Source organism: Sycon ciliatum, chromosome 4 (genome assembly GCF_964019385.1).
Source record: "Sycon ciliatum chromosome 4, ocSycCili1.1, whole genome shotgun sequence".
NCBI classification, from domain to species: Eukaryota; Metazoa; Porifera; class Calcarea; order Leucosolenida; family Sycettidae; genus Sycon; species Sycon ciliatum.
The window spans coordinates 33,651,427-33,674,977 of record NC_088646.1 but is presented as its reverse complement, the minus strand read 5'-3'; the positions used below and the strand labels follow the sequence as shown (position 1 = coordinate 33,674,977).

Sequence of the window (23,551 nt, the reverse complement as noted above, 5' to 3'; positions counted from 1 at the left end):
TTGTCCCCTAGCGTTCGGACGTAGAGGTGAGCCTGGCGCACCCACGTCCTGACTTGTCCTCTGTCCAGATGGACATTTTCCTCTTCCACACTCCCGTCCGAAGCAAGGAACATATCAGGGCTTGAGGGATGCTCCTTCTGGGAGGCGTCGGTTCGAGCTGAGGCCTCTGTTCCACTCTGGGACTGTGAAATTGACGCCTGGGATTCCACCCAATGCCATACCTCCCCGTCATTGGATGACTGGCTTAGCTCCCGCGGTTTTTTGGCAGGTGCCAACTCTTCATCATCGTCATCTCTGATTTTGTTCCAGCGCTTCCTCGCACTGTGAGGCTGGATCACTTTTTGTGATTCGATCAGGTCTTCCATGCCTTCTGAATCTTGACTTGTGTAAGACATACTTCAAGTAGCAACGAAAGACTTTATTTATTTTCTTATTGAAAAGAAGAATGTGTGAATGTTATGTGGACTAGTTTTATTTTGTGAGAACGGAAGTACGTCGTTGTTTTGAACTTTTCGTGTGAGGAACAACACGATGAGTGCGTATGCAGAAAACAGTACTCCTCCGGCCGGCGATAACACCACCAACCCGAGCCCCAAAGGAACGCAATGTAGTTACGTGACGGCGATGTTGCTTAAGATGCAGATGACGAACTCCGACGTCTTTCATTTCAGAGCCGGGTGGGCAACACCGCCGGCGCCACCTTCGATACAACGACATAATTTTCAAGTACGAGGTATGTGTGTCATACTAACAGCAAACAAACATCCTTCTACTCCTTCGTATTAGTTCTTCATTGTGGCGTTGTCCTAGTTGCAGAAAAATTTCACCGCACGCTCTTCTCCAGTCCTTGCCTACATCAGTACATTGTGTACTGTTTGTGAGCTGTGAATTTTTCTGTAAGGCCATGGTAAAAAATAAAGTTGATTCTCAGGTCATGAGCCTGTGAAAATCGGTGCGAGCGAGCGTTTTTTTATTTTATTTCCCACAATTTTTTTATTTCCAAAGATAGGGTCACACATACGTACATGGTCACATGTTCATATATTCAGGCCGGGGAGTAGAAAAATACCAGTATTTTACTACTCCCTGATTCATGCCTTTCGCATTGACCGTTTTCATGCGCGCATATGCATGCATAGAAATAATAAAAAATCGTCGGTGCGCCGCCAAAAATCGGCGCGCGCGTACTTGAGAATCAAAGTTAATTTTTACCATGGCCTAACAGATGCTTCTTGTTTCTCTTGTCCTGGCAAAAGGGTGGGACTGTCACAGAATGGGGGTCTTTTATTCAACTGTCCTGGCAAAAGGGTGGGACTGTCACAGAATGGGGGTATTTTATTCGACTGTCCTGTCACCAGGCAATATCGGTCAAACGCTTTCTTCTTCTTCTCTTTTTATGATGCATTTTCTGATGTGTTATGTGGCTGTCTGGCAGGCTTCAAGAGTGGCGCTTAATGTACAAAACTTCCCAGCAGGCAAAGGTTTCATTTCTTTGTGACACCGTCGTGGTGTGCATGGATCTGCAACAGCCAACAACAATGGACGGTGAGGGCAACCTGTGCACGTATTGCATTTTTGGTCCGGGGCGGTGCAGATTTCTCGTTTGAATGTCTTGTAGCATGCACGTACCACCCGTCCTGGTGACAGAAGACTCAAGCCATCGAACACACTCGTTGTCGCGGCTTGACGTCTGTCTGGTTGTAGCTGTAACTCATCATCTATGCCTGAGCAGTTCCTTCCCCTCGTTTTGTCGGTATTCTGTTCTTCATTCAGGTACTGGCCCTGTGTTTCCAGCCAGATGGTAATGGATTATGTTGAAACAGATGCCCGCCATAATGTGGGAATGAGGGAACGATGATTTGGGGGAGTGAAGCGTTGTCTTTTCTTGTGCTTTGGACCCGACTAGTACTAGTAGGGTGACAATGTGTTGATCCTATACAGAATACGTCTGTAACCACAGTCTTCCTGTCATATTGGATTCATGCATTGCTATTCTATTTAATCTATTATGCTGTCTGGTGAGTGTTTCTTCACGAAACCCTTAGTAGCGGCAGAAAAGGACTTGATTGTGTTATTGCTGTGTAAGTAGCTGTGTTGCCACACCTGCCGACATGTCAGTAGCCTGCCGATTTTTGAGGCATGTCACGACCTGCCGACAATTGACCTTCTCCTGCCGACAACAGCCATGAAAGTGTCCAAGTTTGACCTTATGCGTGGTTTAGAAGTCATGATCCAGAATTTTGGCCTTTACTGCTCATTACGCGTGTTTCCATAGCTCTCTCCTAAGGCGCTAAGCGAAATATTCATCTGTCTCGAGAAAAATCGGCAAACTCAGCCCGAGTCTCACGCAAAACATGACATTTTTTTCTTATCAGTGCCGCGCGTGTGTGTGTGTATCGAGGTCGCTATATAGGGGAGGGGGTCCGGGGGCGAAGCCCCCGGATGATGCATTTTGGTTTTTTATCTTACTGATATTTGGCTATAATGATGTGGCAACACTGAAGTAGTGTATTACTGGCTGTGTCCACTGGACATAGAGCACTGTACGCAGCCTGAGGACCTTAGACAACTGTCTAATCTATTTTATGTTTTATTCTCACAACTATGTTCGTGCGATGCACTGTAGGAGTGACGACGGTCACTACCATCAACTTTGAGGATCAGCCTGGATCGCGTAAGTCCTTGAGAGCTCGTGCACCGCATCTACTAGTATGCTGTTGTGGCCAGTATTGTGCAATATCCACAACAGTACGTTTCTTGAACTCGGGACTCGGAGTTTTGTGTCATGCTGTCGCACTAGCTGACTGTATATGATCTGGTTCCATTGGTGGACAGTTAGTCATAACTCGCAACATTTGTCATCCTTCCTTTTATCCAGGAGTATGTTTCTTCCTTTTTTTCCTATTTCCCCTCGACTGTTGTAGCTTCGGACATTTGGGAGGAGGACTGGTCCGATTTTGCAGCGGTGCTATTTCTCGACTCTGTGGAGGCACTCCAGGAATCAATTGTGCAGTGTCAGACTATTGATAAGGTAAGGAGTGACGACGGGTGTGACCTTGTGGCGACGCTCTGCTGTAGCTGTGTAGCAGTCTGTGAGACATTTCGCAGTTCGGTATGAATGTCCGCCGGCCCGGACCGAGTTTGTCAAAGTAAAGTTCGGTATATGCGACTGTGTGTAGAATTAGAAGTACAGTCAGCTTTGGAAGCTTCGTTTGTGCCAGGCTGCCGCCAGGCTTGATATTACCTTGATGGCAAATATAATTATAGCGCCTAGCGGTTAATGTGGATGGACCTTTCTGTGTGATGGCAAGTTTTTGCTGCCCAGCGATGTACAGACATGTATGTGCCATGCCTGTAGTGAAGTGATGTCATTATAAAGTACATGGAGTAACCACATCTTCTGTGCATATGATTATCAGACGAAAATTTTTTTTTTAGGAGCATGCATATACCATCCAAGTCTGTTGCTCTGGGTGTAGGCAGGCATGGTAGTAGCTAGCTCTGGGGATAGGCAGGCATGGTAGTAGCTAGCTCTGGGGGTAGGCAGGCATGGTAGTAGCTAACTCTGGCTTTCCTCTTATACACACTGTATTACCGTCGGCTGCGTTGAACTGTCAGCGGTTGATTTCTCAACACAAGCATTGTAAATGTACCCAGCTACCCAGATAATTGGAAGTCTTGTTCTGGACTTGATGGATTTCCACTGTTCGCATGCATGAAGATGTGCAGATGTTATGGACATCTGAGACAGTGGTGTGAAGGAATATTCGCATATTCGGAATATTCTAGAATGTCGACACCAGAATTTGAGGCACAGCGTATTGAGGTCTTTTGCCAGAGAAATGCTGATGCATGGAGGACGTTGTGTTGACCGTCCGTCGTCACCTGCTATTGCTGTGCTATCGCTGCAGGTGCTGGATCTGCTATCGCCGCTTGCCACTGCGGCACGCATGCTAGTGGAACAGTGCTGGACGGCATCGCTGCATCACACAGCCACACGCGACCTGGACAAGAGGAGGTCAGTTTCGTTTAGGAGACGATCTTTACGCGCTAACCTTTTCACACCTGGAGCGTGATAGCTATCTCCCTCAATTCTTTGCCCATATAGTTGCTGTATTAGTCGTTTTGCTTTATTCTCTGTAAGAGCCCCTGATGTTTGTGTTTTTTGCCTACTACAGTGTCACATTCCTCTTTGGAGAGTTCAAACCACTGCACCGTTTCTTGGTAACATTTCAATTGCCGTGCAGTGTCCACGAAAAACCTGTGCTCAGTGAACTGGTCTCAGTTACGTACAGTTTTGGAAGCATTCAGTAAGTCTCTCCATGTACTGCTCTCATTTGCCCACCGTTTGTAAGCATTTGTAAGTCGTCGTCGTCTCCTCCCCCCCCCCCCCCCCCCCCCCCACACACACACACAATGAACTGGTCTCAGTTGCCCACTGTTTTGGAAGCATTGAGTAAGTTCCTCAATGAATCTGTCTCAATCATATACAGTTTAACTTTTTACAAGCATTCATTCAGTAAGTTCCTGAGACAAAATGCCGTTGAGTGTTTGGGTTGTCGTTTCCTGGGATGTCACTCCAGTCACCAGAGCAAGGCATTTCACAGTGGTGACGTCAAGAGTAAAATTTAGTAAGCTTCCAAGAAAAAGTGTGCACCTCTGGATACCCTAATGGGTCCGCCTACAACGTAAACTCGCATCACGTGGTGTTGTGCTCATGCTGTATGCTCCCAGTCTGTTTTAGCGAGCAGTGGAGTAGTACAAATAGCACTCCCTGACAGAAACCTACTTTGCTTATTTGAGTTACTGTTAAAGTCGTTATTCTAACGGGGCGCATATATAACGATTTCCTAAAATTGACTGGTTTACATGTACCAAAGGATTCTCACTCATCCTCAACGCTCAATAGCAACAGTATTGTATCGATTTCCGTATAACGATTTCTATTTTAACGACAGATTTCTCCTCGTTACCTCGTTAGAATTAGCACTTCGTTATAAAATTTAATAATATTATGGCTTTTACAGTACCAGCATAATCATGGCAGATATCCGGCCAGAGTTTTACGTAGTTCGAAACATACTTGGAACACGTGATGTAGCTGATTTCTATTGGGCCTACCTGATACGATGAATGTGCGCTCTGTGCTCCACAGGCCCAAGGATGTTCACCGGTGTATTTCAACCCTATCAGGAACAGGGGAACGCTGGCTGTTGAGCGCAATGTCCAGTATACATGCATTGTCTACTGGTAGACCACTTCCCTGGTTTGATAATTCCACGTGAGACCCTTTGTTCAGACTCCCGACTGTACTGCGCTCCTTGAGTATTTTTCTTACCACTATCCAGTATCTTGTTTCATAGCTTATCACCTAGGCCCCTGATTTTTACTTAGTATTCCTGTTGTTTATTTGATGGCTCGTGAAGGTATGTCCGTGCATGCGTCCGTGCATGCGTGTGTGTGTGTGTGTGCGTGTGCGTGTGTATGCACCCTCCCTGAATGTTACGGTATGCACTGCTATTTTCTGTGTACAGTTGATATGCTGAATGTTTGCTCCTTTTTGTTGTTCCTATTTTACGATTATTCTCCTGCTTTTGATGTGTTGATGTTCCCAATATTCTGGCAATTGTATTTTAGTTTTATTCATTTCTTAGGGCCAAGTGTTTTGCGTCAGTTGTGTTGTCCTCATTCTCATTACATAGTAATAGTCTACGCACACAACAGAGGCGAAAGGTTGTGTACATAGCTGTAACTTTAAAAGGTTCACGCTTTTCAGCGATCATCAGACAGACAGCAGCATTTGCCTAATAGTCTACATGTACAGGCAAGCTTGTTCTGTCCTCTACTGCCAGCTCTGCAACCTAACCTGTCAAGGCTTGTCTGCTTGTAGTCACTATTGTCTTACGTATACATCTACATGTATTATGTATATGATGACAATGCATCGTTTGATCTTCAATGTAGATCCGGAGATGTCTGTGCTTTTCGGGAGTGTGTGTGTGTATGTGTGTCGGCAGAAGGTCCGCGCTTTCGGCTCATGGACCGGCCGTGTTCATCACGACCTACGCTTCTTGGATACTCCATGGTTTACAACAGCTAGCCCAAGATTGACCCTTGTGGAGATCATGTGTCGTTGATGTTGTGCCACCACCACCACTGTCTAAGCCAACTGTGCACTGCAGTGTTTGCGGCCGCCAACTTAGTGTCTGGGTACAAGTGGCATAAGTGCAGTGCTGCCCGTCAACTTCCTGTCAGCCAGCAGCCTGGTGCAAAGTCTTGTCTACGCTGTTAGTGCTTCAAAATCAACAATTTTGCTTATTCCACTGCCTGTCATGAGACCGCTGCTTCCGATCTGCTGGTGAATTTCAATGGCACAATTGTAAGCACGGCAAGCAACCAACAGTGAGGGAGCGTCTTCAGTTCAAGTTCTGCTGTGCATGTGGCGAGAGATTTCAGAGGCAACAGTATCTACGACGGCATATGGGACCGGATGCTCTGCCACGAAGCCGTGTCGTCCCTCCTCATGAGGGCAACCTAGCCGTTAATGGCAGCTGTATGTCAAGGTCAAGGTGTGTGTGTGTGTGTGGGTGGGTGGGTGTCTGTCTGTCTGTCTGGCCAGAAAAAGCCACTTCAATCAGCTGTGTGGTGTAGACCAGGCTAAAATTTGTGGTGGTCAATTCATCAGCCTCGCAAGGTGTAACCCCAGCACAAGTTGCTATGTTTAACATAGCTGTTCGCTATCATCACTTCCGGAATGGGCTGGTGTGTGTGTGTGGGTGTGTGTGGGTGTGTGTGCCGGCTAGTTCGGCTGGTGGGTACACATATGCCGGATAGTGTTGGGTCTGTTGTCAACAGGCTCGGCTGCTTGAAGGTGTACATGACTGTATTGTTGTATCTGCCACCTTTGTTGGTTTCAGGGTTCATATACTTTCTATTTGGAGTATACATACCTGTTGACCATGGACTGCTTCTGGTTAGATTAACCCTTTGTGTACCAGCCCCATCTCGAACCGTAACGTACGTTACGGTTCGACGCACCGCACTGCGCCGCGCCGTTCGGCGGCGTCCTTGCTCCGATCGACTCGCGGTTTTTTGCGCTGGGCAGCTGAGATCCCACTGCAAATTTTGATGTATGATGTGGGTAGGTTGCCATTTGAAAGTATGGAGAACGATCGCGGCGAAAAGTGCGCTTTGCAATTTCAGCGCTCTGCGATATATTTTAGCAATTTCGATCGTGTTTTCGTTCGGTTACGCTGCTTGTATCTGGAATATAGCTTGCTCTAGCTGTTGTCGATGTCTACTAGTGATGGTGAACGCCAGGAGAGAGTTGTAGTAGCGATATAATCTCAGGATCTGAATCGAAAATGAGAATTTCCATCGCTGAAGCCATTGCCGTATTCGCTCTCCAAGCAGCAGCGAGAGGGAGCGCAGCGATGGCCTGAAATAATCAAGGCAGGTGAATTTCCCCACCCATCGACTATTCCTGGTCTTCTCAATCGCCAATACCCTCGCTGGACGCAAGTAGATAAGTGAAAAGTACATATTCAAATCTGACACAATTTCAAGAATTTGAAATTTTGATGCAATTGTTTGGCATCTGGTATTCACGCAATATGGCTCTTTTCCGTCCTTTCGCTATTGTTGAAGCATGGAACTGGCGGCTATACACTAGTGCAGTGGTCTCCTGTTGCTCTGTGTGAAGAGGGGCAATGTCAGCAAGTATATTCACGATTCCGAGTACACGGATCTAAATTGTCAGGAATATGGACAATTGACTCAGAAATAGGTATTCCAGGTATGGCCTGTATCTGTAGTTGTGTGCTCGGTCAAAATATGTTCTTACCTGGACACATTGATACCAACAGATTCAGAAAAACATAACTTGCACATACAAAATGTGTCTTAGTTTTATGCTATAGGTCCATCATTACCGATGAGTACCCCGCGCATACATTAGATGCCTGGTACACAAAGGGTTAACTCTTGTGTAATCACTGGTGCTAGTGAAGCTTATGTCAGATCCACTCTGATTTAGCCACCCACACTAGTACATGTACCAAGTATTACCCTCACTGGGGGCAGGGGTAACTGCAGTTGGATCCCGGGACGGAACCCTAATGCCGTCAATCCTTTTTCTTCACCTTTTCCTCGCCCACTTACTGAGGTATGGTAAGCCCGTAAGTGGGATCATTTGCAAGTCCACCCATAGTTTGGGGATTTCAGGGGGTGTCGGGCGCTGGGCGGTTCAATAGCGAATTGAGTCCTCTTTCCAAGATTCCTTTTGAGTTCCTCTCTCCCCTCTCCCGGGGGACCCACGTGACCAATTTTGGCAGTGAGCAAGTACAGTACAGCGTGTCGGTGTGTGTGTGTGTGTGGTGTGGGTGTACGTGTGTGTGTGTGTGTGCGCGCTGGTGTGTGTGTGTGTGTGTGTGTGTGTGTGTGTGTGTGTGTGTGTGTGTGTGCGTGTGATCACTGTGAGACCCAAGCTGGCTGTGGGCATGACCAAGGCCAAGCTTCTCGTTGCAGGTTTCGGAGTTTGCCCTGCTGATTGCTCTGATTTGGTCATTGGCAGTGATAGGGTTGAAGCAGTCACCTCATTCCCCTATCTTGGTTCCACCATCACTCCAGACTCGCGGTCGCAAGCGGACATTCGGAGCCGTCTAGCAAAGGGTGCAGGGGCCTTTGCCTTTGGCCGGGTCTTCGGCGCATCCTACATGACCGGAGCCTGAACCTCCCTACCAGGCGCCACCTGTATGTCGTTTGCGTCCTGTCAACGGTTCTGTATGGTTCAGAATGCTGGACGCCGTTGAAGGCAGATTTAGATAGAATGGACCGGTTTCACCATGCCAACATTCGCTCCATCCTTGGCGTATCGCGAGGCCGACAGTGGGAACAGCGCATCTCTTCGCAGGAACTGCGAGCACAGTGGGGTGATCTCACACCATTGTCACGCATGGTGCAGCAGAGACGGTTGGAGTGGCTTGGGCACCTGGCGCGTCTTGATGACACCAGAGTACCGAAGCAGTTGCTGTTGTGTGCCTGTCTCCCTCAGTCTCGGCCATTCTGTGGACCTCGTCGTCGCTGGAAGGACACCTTTCACATGGACCTATCCGTGGCTGGAGTGCGTAACTGGTTTGAGTTGGCAAGCGATCGTGGGGAGTGGCGTGGAGTGGTGACAGCAGCAGGTGAGGACAAGGAACCTGCCCCGAAGAGCATCGAGTGCCCAACCTGCAACCGTCTGTTCCGCCGTAGTTCCGACATGGCCCGGCACAAAGTGTTCAGCAATCCGTCAGCTCCCGGTATCGGAGCAGCCTGGATCAGTACAGTGTCCAACATGCAACCGATGGCTACGTAGCAGAGGCGAGGAGGCTTTGCGGTACATAAGTGTCGGCTAGGCGATGACGACCAGCCGCCGGCCCCTGCCCCTCTTGTTGTTCCGGGTGTAACTTGCACAAACTGTCAGCTTTCATTTAAATCGGCTGCGGGTCTCAAGCGTCACCGTTGTGGAACCTGTCGAAAGCGCCCTACTGTGGCTGAACGCCAACAATTCAAGTTTCACTGCCAAGTTTGCCACAACCGACGGTTCCGCCGGCCGGAGGCGGCAAGATCTGGATCGCCACTTGGAGCATTGCCTTCCTCCCCCCCCCTAACCTCTCTGACAGTACCTCCCATCTGGGAGCGGCGTGGCCAATCCTGGCAGCTGTCAATAGTAGTAGTAGTAGTAGTAGTAGTAGTAGTAGTGCGTGTGATGTGCCTGGACCAGGGGTACAACTGCCTGTGCTAGACTCTATGGCCATGGCCCGCTTGGGCCCACAGGTGTATGCGAATCTGCTGACTGGTCTAGGTCAGGCTAGGTCATTGTGGCTCTGTCGTCCCATGACTGATGAGAATTTCAACTGTGTGAGTACGCGGCGTACACGGTGACGTTGTGTCATGGGGAATCCAGCTTGCCTGATATACCAGGCTGTAGGTGCCGTACACTGAACAGCGGGTTTGTAGGGCTCCCTGGCAGGTTATACTTATCTTATAATGCAGCTGGGCAACTCGTGCCACTACATGTACCAGGGAGTCGTAAAATACGACTCACTGACATGTACACTGATATACACAGATGTACACTGATGTTGTACATCACATAATAAAGTCATTGTCCTCTGAATTGTTTCCCTCTAAATACTTCCTGAAGTGCTTAGTTACACTGTAACCTTGGTACAGTCAGACCTCGCTTATCCGGTCCTCGTTTATCCGGATCCCTCGCCATCCGGAAGAAAATAGTTGGTTACAAATGTACAGCATATGCCATGCTTACATACAGTATGTGTGTTCGATTATCCGGTTCCCTCGCCTATCCGGATATTTTTGTGGAAAACGGATGTGTGCGGTTATGCGAGGTCTGACTGTAGCAGTATTTGCTGTGGTTCAACTCTACGAGTCTGACAGTGACATGTAGATCTACACGTATCTCTGGACTGGTTTGGACCGGGGATAGACTACAGTCAGTGTTGTGTGTTGTGTTTGGCTTTATTTAAAGTGGAGTTCCAAAACAGGCCTAAACCTAATGACAAAAAATATAATAATAAGCGGACAAACAGAACCAAGAAAAAGATACAGCTGTGTAGTTAGATAACTAATATGAGCACGGCAGCAGGGGGAAAAAAGTCACTAGCACGGCAACCGGGAAGAAAGGAGTTGTTGTTGTTGTAGAAGTTTATTTAACGTCGCACCACAAACAGGCGATTTCGCCTCCTTTGATACATGTGGACGACAGAAGGGAGGGAGGGAGGGAGGGAGGGAGGGAGGGAGGGAGGGAGGGAGGGAGGGAGAGAGAGAGAGGTAGTGAAGCAGATGAGTTCATCCTAGTTGACGGTACTGCCTAACAGAAAGGCCAGGCTTAGCGATTTGAAAGTGGAGCGCTTTCTTTGAGGCGTGCTGTGTCTGGGAGCTGGTTCCACAGGATAGCTCCAGCATGGCTAATGCGCTTAGCTGAGGATGCAGTGGGGGAGACAGGAATGATGAGTAACTTGTAGTAGCAGTCAGGTCACTGGTACATGGTGTGGATTCGGGAGCCCTAAAAAACTCCCTGGGTCAGGAAGACCACTACGGTATACGGTGGTAACTGTTAAACACCTGCATGCTGTCTACGAACCAGGGAGTAGTACAATACCAATACAATTGTAGGGTATTGTACTACTCCCATGCTACGAACAAACCGGTCTCTGCAGGGCTGGCTCTTGCTGCATGCTGGGTGACTCCGATCCGGGCGCCGGACTGGGTACATGTACTGCCAGTGTACCCGTCCTGTCTTGGCCGCGCCCGGTGATATACGGTAATCGCGCCGGTTGCGGCCGCGCCGGCCACGCATTCGAAAATGGCGCGGCTAATATTTCGTTTCCATAGCGATGTTGGGAACGCTGTTTCGTGTTTAGCGGGAGTTGTACGCGGCACACCACTCAGCTGAGCTGGACCAGTACGGCAGTAGTACAGCGCGTACATACGGCAGTACAGTACAGGTCAGTCATGATTCATCATGATCTACACAACAAGACCTGCATGAAATGCCGAAATATATTTTTCTTTCCCCAGTTTCGCTTTATTTTTTGTATTGCCGCTATACAACTTTTGAAGTTGTGATACTGTCCTGGTCGACGAGACTTGCATTGTGGGTCTCAATTGCAACGAGTTGTGCTTTCAGCTATCTAGCTCGGAGTCTAGTCTGTCTACTGTCTCAACTGCAGCATGGTTGAAAAGTGGCTGTGAAGCATTGCACCTATGCAACTTCTTGAACAGCTGTTCTGAGAATTTGTATATTTTTGATTTTGATTGTATTCGCCATGGAAGAAATTGACAGTTTTAACAAACTGGTTAGTGAGATCGTTCAAAGTCTATGGTATCGAAGTGGAATATCATTGTTATCTGCTGGTGTGGTGTTGCTCCATAGCTCTCCTCCATCACGGAGAGTAGGCCACCAGTGTCCAAGGCGAAGATGTCTGCAATCACCAAAGCAGCAATGAAAGGCCTCAAGGTTTGTAGCGGCCGTTCCGCAGTCATGTGCCAGTTGAATGGTCTGAAATATCCTGGGGTTCGCTGAAGTGTTTTTGTTGCCTTGCATTTTCTGTGTTTTGCCACTCTAGCACTACAAACATGTGGTAATGGGAGTAGAGAAGTTCATAAGCAAGGTGAGTACTTCTTGATACCCAGTACCCCCACATGGCACACGCACATACACACACACACACACACACACACACACACACACACACACACACACACACACACACACACACACACACACACACAAACACACACACGTGCGCGCACACGCACACACGCATGCACACCCCCCCCCCCCCCCCACACACACACTCATCTTGCCTTGTATACCAGTGCCTGGCCACACCACCCCTGAAGAGGAAGAGCTGTCGCCGAGTGTCACGATCATGATGGCACCCGTGACGAGACCGGTCTCCTGGCCGTGTGAAACGCCGTGTGCAACCCTCACACTGAATTGGCAGTTCTCCACGCTCCCCCTTCGGCGCCGTATGCCCCGCTGGCAGCTGTGGCATCCAAATCCCGTCACCGACCTGGAGCACGGATCTCACCGGCTGCAGTGACGATGATAACGCCGCGCCCCGGCAACAGGCAGTCGATCCGCCGCAGTTGCGAATGGCGCATGTGTAGCCAGCACTGATGATGATGGTGATGGCGACGACGATGACATGACCATCATGCATTTGTGGACGTCCAGACCGCCTGCACTGCGCAACCAGCGCCTGCAGCCAGGGCAGTGCCTGGGTGACGGTTGGTTCTGTATGGAATAGCCGGCGGGCATCAAGGCACTTGTGACGTTTGTGGCCAGACTTGCTAGAAGCCTCTTACAAACCTCACGTGTCAGTGATGCTCTGGCAGGCTTACTGGTCACCTCTGCGTGATATGGTGAACAGTACTCTTGTCGTTCCTGCACAAGATTGAACCAGTCCTCCGCTACTAATAGCCGTACATCGCTCTGCTTTCATCAGAGGCGGGTTCCATGAGCAGGGCGGGTCTAAGGGAGCCATGTAAATAGGAGCTGCTTAGACATCCAGTCCCCGGCATCCACGTGATATAGCCCAGCCACAGGAGCCGCCATCTCCTCAGAACATCCGACAGCAAATCTGACTCACCCTGTCGCTTGTGGAGATCAGCAGTGGTGACATGGTCAAGCTCCATGTTTCCATCTCGACACGCCAAGGATAGCCCTGAGGCCCCAGCGGCGGAAACTGTCCAGGCACTGCGCATCATGGTGAAGAATTGGCCGACTTGCAGCACCAAGCAACAGCGGTGGGATGAAACTGGTCTTAGGGCCGGTTTCCACTGCGGCTCCGCTGCTCCGCTGCTCGTCTTTCGCGGCTTGAAACGTCATCATTACCATAGTGACCGCGGCTTGAGCTGGAGCAGCGAGGCCGCGGCTCACCGCGAGCTTTTGCTACGATTCTTGACCAAAAACTGCGAGCCGTGGTCGCGGCTCGACCTGTTTCCCGTACTTTGCATTGTTTCGTACGCCAGAATTTTAAAATTCAAAATTTAATTCGTTGCGCCGGCCAGAACACGAGGATTTTTTTGATTTCGCGTGCGCAGGCAGGTGAAACGTCATCAAAAAGTGTGGACCACGACCGCGGTACCGCCAATGGCGAGTGTCAGTGGAACCGCGCTGCTCCGCTGCATGCAGCCAAGTGCCGCGGAGCCGCAGTGGAACCCGGCCCTAACAGAGCCTGCGTTTGCTACGAATAGATAATTCCGGGTGTCAGAGATGCAGCAGATAGCACCAAAGGCGCGAGAGGTTGCAGCAAGCAGCCGTCGACCGACCTCCTCACCTATCCTGCCATCAGAAGACACCAGACAGCCAAGTATGCGAACACACACACACATACACCACCACCACCACCGCCGCCACCACACATGCAGACTTGGCTCTGTGCATGACTTCTGGGGAAGAGGCTACCGCACATAAGTTTGCGTGTGAATAGCATTTCTGCTTTTGCTGTTTTGCGTTGTTATGTTGATCTCCTCAGGCCCGGCCAGAGTACAAAGTGCAAGGTCTCTACGTCCTGGACTCTATTGTCCGCCACTCCAAACATCAAGTAAGATCATCTGGTGTCACCGTGTGGTGATGTGTGTCAGGAATGTGTCATCGGTTGCTTATCTAGGAGGAGCTGAGCTGTTGTTGTGTACACATGCATCTTGTATGAACAAGATGAAGCCGTACTTGTCTTCCCCGCTGGGATGTTCTTCTGAATCCTTATGGCTGGTGCACTGTCTGTTGGTGCCTGTACTTTCTGTTGGCAGTTTGGCAGGAAGGATGTTTTTGCGCCACGCTTCGGCAAGAACCTAACCAAGACGTTTGAGAATCTCTACAAGTGCCCCATGGCAGATCAGGTAAGACTGATTCGAATGTACTGTCAGGCCACCCGGACCTGACAGACCTACCGGTACATGTAGTTTTGCTGGTGCACTGCGCAATGAGTTTATGCGTTGATGCTGGTGTCTCTTGTGCTTGAGCTATGCCACCCGAATTTGCCACCTTGAAACACAAGAATGGTCAATGGGCCTGATCTAAGATTGGGGCAAGTCGAGGCCTGAACTTTTGACAAAGTTTACCTTCCATCACTGATATGCACAGAACCCAGGCCAGTATACACATTGGGTCCGGCTGGGACAGGCTGCAAGGGTTGAGCATTGTCCCACTTTCCCGACCACTGGCTGCTGGTGATTTTCTGTACAGTTTTGCCACTTATTACGTGTATTTCACTGATTCACCTAACCACATTCCGCCAGGAAAGGTTGCGACAGGCACTGCGGTCTCCTGTTTCAGTGCGCACCGGCAACATGTGAACCAACCCTATGAAGCTGCAGGATGCCTCACCACTCTTACCTGCTTAAATTTACGTTTCTCTTCTGCTTGTTGTTGTTGGTGATGTTCTCTGGCAGAGCAAGATTCTACGCATTCTCAACGTGTGGCAAAAGAACAGTGTTTATAGCCCGGACATTCTTCAGTCTCTTATGGCTATGGCGTCTCCGACAGCCGAGGCAGCCAAATGTATGGTTTGTATTGGCCACGTGTACTTCTGTGAGCGTGTTTTTACATGCACTTTGTTCCTTATGGGATGTAATTCTTTTATGGATATTCATGCATATCTCTGTAATGGCTTTGTACAGTCAAGAGTCAGTTATCCAGACCTCTCTTTAATATCCACGTACAAAAACCTGAACTGAACTCCTGGATTTAGGGAGACTTGTATGGTGTTACGTGTACCATGTAACTACTTGCTGCCAGTGTCCTGGTATGTCTGTATTTGGATGCTTGATAGTACGTTTTGGTTTGCAACGATATGTCGTGTACAGGTCTGGCTGTGCAATAAGATACGCTGTGTTAGCGAGGTCTGGGTGGCAAGGCCGGCTGTTTCTAATGTCAGGCTTCTGTGCGCACTACTGAACATAGCTAACCTCTTTGCTTGTGTCTGTATTTATTTATTTAGCCCAAGGTGGGGATGCTGCCAGCGAAGACATAGCAAAGACACTCCAGCAGCAAAAAGAACAACTACATCAATTGCAGCAGCTCCAGCAACAACTGCAAATGCAGCAGCAACTACAGCAGCAGTTAGCTACACAACGAGAGCATGTAAAGCCGGTGGACCCAGCACCAACACCTACGTCTATGCTGAATCCAACTACTTTGCAAGCGTCTGGTTCTGTGTCGCCGAAGACCAAGGCAGCCAACTTTGTATCACAGGTCACGCCTGGCATTGCACCACCGTCGGTATGTTGAGGCTGTGTCTTCGTCTGTCTCTCTCTCTCTCTCTCTCTCTCTCTCTCTCTCTCTCTCTCTCTCTCTCTCTCTCTCTCTCTCTCTCTCTCTCTCTCTCTCTCTCTCTCTCTCTCTCTCTCTCTCTCTCTCTCTCTGTCTCTCTCTCTGTCTCTCTCTCTGTCTCTCTCTCTCTCTCTCTCTCTCTCTCTCTCTCTCTCTCTCTCTCTCTCCAACTGTCTTTCTAGCTTCACCAAAGTTTTGTCAGGGAAAACAGAAAGATGTTTGCAGCAAAGAGACCATGTGCGATTGTTCGGACTGAGTAATCACTTCCTTTGTTCCAAAAGTCAGAGATGTTACCAGTACTACTTTTCTCTCAGGGGGAATGGAAGGGTTTAAAAGTATTCACTGTTATCACTAAGTGGGCCACTTTGGATTCAGTGTGTGAAGCATTGTACCTGTATATGCCTGAGTTGTCATTATTGGTGTCATAAGACCAGCACTTGCCTGGTGTTCCTTTGTTATATCCATTTACTGAGATGTAAGAGTGCTATATTGTTGTCTGCATAGGATAATTTCATTGACGAATCGCCGCAGGCATCATCACGGCATTCTCGTGGCCACACAGCCAGGTAAGATGTCACCTTCGATAGAAGTACGGTATGTGTATATCAATTGCACACACGGTTTACTAGAGGTATGTTTGATTGATCAATCCGAATTTCAGATTTACTGGAGCAGTCCGAACAGCAGTTCTCAGTCAAACAGAACAGCCAATGATTTTGCAAGAAATGTTGCAGAAATTATCACCACGATTTCATTGGGTTTTCAACTTGCTTTGGCTGCTCCAGTCTTGGGTGGGGTCGGAGCATACTGAACCTGTTCTGAGCTAGTGCAGCCTAATCTGGTGTCGCTATTCGAAATGATCCTGTTCCGGGTCAGACCAATCAAACGCTTCCTAATAGATATTTTTGGTGCATATTAGTATGATATTACATGAAGAGACGCCATTATTCTCTGCTGGGCATGTTGACGATCTTCCAACTCTATGTGTTTTCCCTATACCATGAACATGATTGTCTTGGTACAGTAAATATCGGATATAACGTGCCCCTTTGATTTTCGAAAATTTATCACTATATCCGGTGCATCACTATAGCCGATTTGCATGTTTGACCGACACATGGCACATGACTGCACATGAAATGATGCGTACACGCTGGAAAAAGCATGCTGAAAGTGCATGCATGCTCCGCGGACTGTGTACCGGTGCATGACACAGAGCAGTGCATGGCAGTGCAGTACGAGTACAGACTGTACATGTACTAGAACTTCGATACATCATGTGGCATGGCTGCTTCTTCAGCGTGTTCTCCAAAAAAAGCCTGAGCTGGATCCGTACTCACGTAGATCTACTCGGTGTCCAACGAGTTGCGTAGAGCCAGAAATAGACATGAGTGGCTGTGTACGTGAGTTGGCAACATCATCGTGAGAGGCAACACAGCCAGAAACGGACAAGAGCATGCAGAAAGATACAGAAAAGGACAAGACCATACAAAGGGAGCGAGGGGTAGCGCAGCCAGAAAAGGACATGTGCATACAGAAACGGACAAGAGCATACAAAGGGAGCACATTGCGAGGGGTAGCACAGCCAGAAACGGACATGTGTGATCATCACTCTTGATCATTATATGCGATATTTTCCTGTACATTTGATATGGTTTGCTTCCTGAAGTCCATCACAATAAGCGATATATCGGTATAGCCGATAATAGTGTATATAGTGATATTTTAGCTGTATTTTTTCTGATTTGATTTTGATTTTGACGTGTTCTATCACTATAACCGGTATATCATTATATCCGGTCACTTTATAAACGATACTTACTGTATGTGTATTTTGCGATCGCTGCTCAGCGGGACGCATGTGCAGGCATCAGGCAACTCTCGGCACCCAGCAGCGGACAAGCCGCGCCACTCAGAGGACACCGCATCGCGCCGAAAGTCAGCCCGGTCGTCATCGCGCGAAGATCACAATCGGTCTCGCGACGCGGACAAGAAGTCGCGACGGCGACGACGCGGCAGCAGTGAATCGCCGTCTCCGCCGCCGCCGCGACGTTCTCCCCGCCGTAAGAGCAGCCGATGGGACACGTCATCGCGAAAGCGCAGCCACTCTCGCTCCAGATCCCGGGAGCGCAAGAGTGGTGGCACTACTCGCTCTTCTCGCTGGTCTCAGCGCTCAGCGTCCAAGTCTCCGAAACGTCGTCGCAGTGAGCACGATGCTGCTGCTGCTACGGCCGCTGCACAGGAAGCTGAACTAAGAAAGGCTGCAGAGGAAGCGGCACGGCTAGAGGAGGAGAGGGCAATGGCCGAGGCCAAAGCTCAGGCCGAGGCAAGAGAGGCAGAGGAGAGAGCACGTCAAGAAGCAGAACGAGCTGAGGCCGCGCGAAAAGCAGAGAAAGAAGCAGAGCGGCGACGAAGGAAGCTTGGCCATCCACCGAAACTAACTGGCCATGTTACTAGTAAGTGTTGTTTGGCAGCTTTGGCTTTGGAATATCATACAAAGTGCAGTAGGTCCCTGGCTTAGCGTTTCAAATCTGGTTCGTAATAGCATTACCTTCATTATGTTGACGTCAAGGGACAAGGAGCCTTGAAGTCCGTATTTCCCAACGTTCATCTCCCGCTTGAACACATTGTTCGATAGTGAATGTCACAATTTTTTCCCGTGTGTGTGCAGTTTCTAGCAACACCATATGGATTGGCCACCTGCCCAAGTTTACGTCCTCCAATGCTCTCAATGAGATCTTTGGCGAGTATGGAGAAATTTCAGCAATTGATGTAAGTGACTGTCGGACTTCAGTGCTAATGTACAATGTTACATGTGTCCTGCTTTTTACGATAGTGCTTCGCGCCATGTTATTGCATTGTTCCGTCAAGCACAGCCTGGCTGTGGAGCAAGATTCTATAGGCCTATACTTACCCTGGTCTAGAGCGCCTGTGGCCTGGCGTATAATGTACTCTTTATGTGCCCAGCATCAGCTTTGCCCGTACGTGCGAATCTCAAGAAATACATTGTGTTGCGACCGTATGGCATTACTGCAGAGGTTTGTAACTGTGTTCCAGATTGATTGTCTCGGTTTGTGGGTAGTGTTTCTGCTTTTCTTGAAATGGCTGTGTGTATGTGTGTATATGTATGTGTGTGTATGTGTGTGTATATGTGTGTGTGTGTGTGTGTGTGTATGTATGTATGTGTGTGTTTGTGTGTGTGTGTGTGTGTGTGTGTGCACGCTTGTGTGTTTGTGCGTCATTGCAGCTTGTCATTGCACGAGGCTGTGCATATGTGTGCATGGCCAACCGACGGGATGCTGCTGAGGCTGTAACGGGTCTGAAGGGTTTCCGTATCAACAACCAAACTGCCAAGGTCTGTAGTGTCTGATGATATGTTTATCTTCTCTGTACATGTGATTGTCCTAAAAGTTTATCCTTGATATTTTTGGCAGAGGATGGCAGTGATGCAGAGTTGGTCCAGATCTCTTGATTGTGTGATTTCTTTCCCGCGCAGGCACTCGAGAGGTCTCTGTTTCTGTAGACATTCAATTCGTTTCACACCTGCTCGGGATTGACGCACGCTGTTTGAATGGTGTTGAATACCGGAATGCCTACTACAGTACTTCACAAGTTGGAGCCGTGCTTGTGCCCAAAGCAACCAACTTATGTGGTTTGCTAGGCCTAGGCTGTGCCTAACAAACTACAGTACTGTTGGTCGCCGAAGAACTGGAGAGTCAGCCCCCTAGCGTAGACCGTTCTTATTTTCATGTATTGCAGTCTATGCACAGTTGAGTCACCCTGTATACATCGGTATGCTGTGCTTGGCGAAATTCTAGGCTGGCCGTTCTTCAGCGCTCCGTTCTTCGGCGCCTGACAGTACTGTACGGTAGAAGATCCCTGCCTGTCTGCGTGTCTCCTCTAGGAGTGGTCGGGTAAACCAGAACTGTACACAGTGAAACACCGCTAGGTTTAGGGTTTGATCTGACTTGCTACTTGAACTTATCTGGTACTAATTCTCCTGGCTGGTCTCTTCAACCCAAGGCCAAAGTATGTACACTTCAAAATGCAGTACTCCCGATGACCGTTCTAGTTTTTTTTTATTGTCTCTTGTGTGTGTGCGTGTTTAGGTGGCGTGGGCATGTGGCAAGGGTACGAATCACAAGGAAATGAAGGAATTCTGGGACGTGGACATTGGTGCAAGCTACATTCCCTGGGAGAAACTGGGAACACCGCCGTTTATGGAGGAGCAGCTCACGGAAGGTGGAACCATTGACTCCACCACACTCCCTGCTCCGAAAAGTACGAATGCGTGGTGAACATTGCCATTTGAACCATCCTGGATGGGTGTGTGTCTCTCACTTTCTCTCTGCACATGTGCGTTTGATCCAGTTTTGTACACTATTGTAGTTATTGCCATAGCAAGCTGTCATTGTTTATCTACCATCGAGTATGATCTGTGACTTCTTTGCTGAAGTGTATGCCCTTTGGTTTTTTCCCTTTGTGATAGGTCCGCCAGCCACGAGTACGGAGGCCGCCGCGAATGCTGCTGTGGCGCAACAGCAGTCGTCGTTTGTGCAGCCGCAAGGAATGCTCCCAATGGGTTTCCCACCTGGTATGGCTCCCCCGCCGGGCATGCCACCCATGATGGCCCCTCCAATGGGTCAACCACCCCCAGGTATGTTCCCACCGGGCATGATGCCCCCTCCTGGCATGTCCATGCCGCCCCAGATGATGGCACAACAACCTGGTATGCAGGCGCCAGTAGGAATGCAGCCGCCAGCTGGCCAGAACCAAGCTGGCATGTTCCCCATGGGAATGCCACCGCAGATGCCCAATGTCGCCAATGGTCCTCCTAATGATGCTGGTGGTATGCCCGCTCAGTTCCCTCAAGTCACCTCACTGTCCAACATGCAGGCTCAGCCCATGCAGCAGCAGCCCATGCCGGGAGCGCAAGGCCACCCTGGACAACAAGCTGCAATGCAAGGTCCGCCCGGTCCGCCTGCACCTCGACACATGGCTCCCGGACCTCCGCCGCCGCCTCCTCGCCCAGGCATGCCGCCTCAGGACTCCAGGATGGGTCACCAACAACAAGCAGCACCACCGGTGTCAGCTGCTCCACCAGCCTCAGCAGCAGCAACACACAACACTGGGCACTGGGCACCGGATGCAGCTCGGCCAGCGCACTATGACCAAGCTCCGGCGCACCAACCACCAGACCACCACCACCACCACCACCATCATCATGCTCCTGCTGCCGATCAACCGCCTCATCACCATCAAGCAGGCTGGCATGAGCGCGAGGACCGTCCTCCGTTTGCGGGTAGACAAGAACCTGAGCATGAACACTGGAATCAGCATGATGACTGGCAGCAGCAGCAGCAGCAGCAGCATCATCATCAACATCACCATCACCAGCAGCACCATCAACAGCAGCAACATACGCGACATGACGATGAAGGCCCACCTGGTCGGTATATGGATGAAAGTCGCCAGCCGTACCACCAGGATCAGCAACACTACAGACATCCCGACGAGCCTTTCCCGAGTCGTGACTTTGACAGGCCGGCGCTGTTAGGCCCGCCACCCGAGGATCGCCCGCCACAGCCACGTGTATTCGACCATGGTTTTGCTCCTGAACAAAATGAGCACGTTATGCATGAGCAGCACGACCGGCATGACCACTATCCGCAAGCAAGACATGATCCGAGATCGATGGCGTTTCCCTTTCAGCCAGCAGCAGATGGAGCACGCCAGCAGCCCTTCTCGTTTGGTCCTGGTGAGAGCAATGAAGACCGCTTGCCAGCTGGTTCACCACATCATCGTTCACCTCTCGCTGCTACGGATCAACAGCCCGGTGTTGTCCCTGGGCAAGTGGGAGATGCAACTACGCATACCTGCAATGATGATGTAACGCGTAGCCCTGCTGCGATGGCACTGGCAGCAGCAGCAACAGCAGCTCCTGAGAACACTGCTACTGCTGCAGCAGCGTCAGCAGAAGGCAATGATGAACCGTATGATCCTATGGATGTAGTCTCCAGTGATGAGGATGATGATAATGTGGGTGATACTCATGATGATAGTTCTGTGCAGCCGTTAGACGGCAGCGGCATTGCCAGAAGACTCAGTCAACAGTCGGTGGCCAGTGCAGCAGCTGCTGCTGCGCCCGGCGAGGACAGTGTGGCAAGTCAGCCAGGCACTGCTGCTGCTAGTGCTGATGATGCCACCGCGATGTCAACTGATGCTCCTACTTCTCCTGCTGCTACCGTTGCCATGTCAGGCATTGCGGTCTTGCAGCCTGCATCAGCACGGTCCGAGACCCCGTCGGCTCTTTCTCACGATCAGGATGTACAGTCTACAGAGGGTGCAAAGAGCACTTCCGAGCACAGTACTGCGGAGCCACACGACAACGGCACCAATGACACGGACATGTTTGCTAGTAGTCCTGTGCCTTCAACTCACACTGAAGATGTAGAAAAGCCAGCTAGTGAGGCAAGCTCTGCCTCTGCAGCTGCTTCACCAGAACCTGCTGCCAGTGCAGAAGATTAAGTATCCTTATTTTACGATTTTGTACAGACTTCTTTTTCTTGCCTTTGTACATATGTGATTAGAGCTGTATGAGTCGATTTGTCGTGTGCGTGCCCGTGTGTGTATGTATGTGCGTGTATGCTCTATGATGCGTTGTACCTGCCTTGCGGTAAACTGCCCGAGACTTCCCTGGTGTATGTGTGCGTGTGTGTGGGTGCGTAAGAGAGTGAGAGTGATTGTCTTGTTCTATTGAGTTCTGCGCTGTGCTGCGTCTGTCCCCCCCCCCCCCCCCCCCCCGTACCATTGCTATGGATATTATGTTCTATCACATTGCCCTGCATGTATGTATGTCTTGCTGTTGACTGGCTGACCTGTCTGGATAGTTCTAGTACCCGTGTTCGATTCTGGAATGAGACGCACTGCTGCACCGTATTGCTGCGGTGCTGCTTTTGTCATTGCTATTTAAATTGTATGACCAAACGCAAACACCTCTGTGCTTCGTTCTAGCTACGCTGTAGCTCTACTGGCTTAGTGTCTTGCAGAGAACTGCCTGTAATTTCGGAATATTGATGCAGCATGTTCAGGTTGCATACTCACACGAACACATGCGTTTTCATTTCTTTCTTCCTGTCGTCCTTTTTGTTCACTTCTATTACATTTAGACAGCCTCTCCCCTTCGTCTGGATTCACAATGGTCATGAAGTCGTACATTTTACTCGTGTATTTGTGTCTTCACTCTCGTGCATATCCTGTGAGCATGCTGCCATTTGAGTCCTCTCTTGAATAGTCCCCCCCCCCCCCCCCCCCCCCCCCTGGGCGTGTAACCAAGCGCGTGTGCAAGTTTTGCTAATGGTCTCTTCCATGCCGCATTACACTCACTGGTTGCAGTTCGTGTTGCGGTTTCTGTTGAGTTGTGACAGATACCAGTACACTTTACAGTGCGTTTCAAAAATATAGACGTGTGATTTCGAAAAACCGTTAGGCTAGCATCTATACCACATAAAATGTGCGATCATTTTGTTTCGAAATTGGCCATTTGCTATCCGAACGCTTACCAAGTCTATGAGAGTAATTGGGGGAAGGACCTGAGCAATATTCCGAGAAAAATGATCGAAAAGCTCCAACCAAATTTGAAATATTTCAAAAAATACTATGCGTCTATATTTCTGAAATTGACTGTAGGGTCTGTGTTTTCTTTGT

At 49.4% G+C, this 23,551-nt stretch overlaps 2 protein-coding genes across 3 annotated transcripts in view; both read left to right on the top strand.

The window, feature by feature from the left end:
* The window catches only part of LOC135815774 (TATA element modulatory factor-like), a 41,413-nt gene extending 35,450 nt beyond the window's left edge, over positions 1–5,963 (top strand). For both annotated transcript variants that reach the window (XM_065329114.1, XM_065329113.1), the window contains 6 exons: positions 1,436–1,545; positions 2,627–2,674; positions 2,925–3,031; positions 3,912–4,018; positions 4,179–4,310; positions 5,156–5,963. In XM_065329114.1, coding sequence (XP_065185186.1) covers positions 1,436–1,545; positions 2,627–2,674; positions 2,925–3,031; positions 3,912–4,018; positions 4,179–4,310; positions 5,156–5,285 — 634 coding nt within the window. In that variant the 3' untranslated portion in view covers positions 5,286–5,963. The remainder of the gene's footprint in view (positions 1–1,435; positions 1,546–2,626; positions 2,675–2,924; positions 3,032–3,911; positions 4,019–4,178; positions 4,311–5,155) is intronic.
* Positions 5,964–11,580: 5,617 nt separating this feature from the next.
* On the top strand, positions 11,581–23,072 carry LOC135815772 (SR-related and CTD-associated factor 4-like). Its single transcript, XM_065329111.1, has 13 exons — positions 11,581–11,861; positions 11,939–12,022; positions 12,132–12,176; positions 14,049–14,117; positions 14,323–14,412; positions 14,965–15,073; positions 15,513–15,793; positions 16,349–16,410; positions 17,696–18,300; positions 18,516–18,616; positions 19,092–19,199; positions 19,954–20,125; positions 20,334–23,072. Exons 1-13 carry the CDS (start codon positions 11,832–11,834, stop codon positions 22,370–22,372), a joined length of 3,795 nt encoding a protein of 1,264 aa, XP_065185183.1. The 5' UTR covers positions 11,581–11,831; the 3' UTR covers positions 22,373–23,072.
* Positions 23,073–23,551: the final 479 nt, after the last annotated feature.

Excerpts from the sequence above, each read along its gene's own strand:
- LOC135815772 (XM_065329111.1), top strand. The coding sequence starts at position 11,832 with ATGGAAGAAATTGACAGTTTTAACAAACTG. Across the intron at positions 15,794-16,348 it reads CTGGCATTGCACCACCGTCG|GATAATTTCATTGACGAATC; the intron begins GTATGTTGAGGC and ends TTGTCTGCATAG. Across the intron at positions 19,200-19,953 it reads TCAACAACCAAACTGCCAAG|GTGGCGTGGGCATGTGGCAA; the intron begins GTCTGTAGTGTC and ends GTGCGTGTTTAG.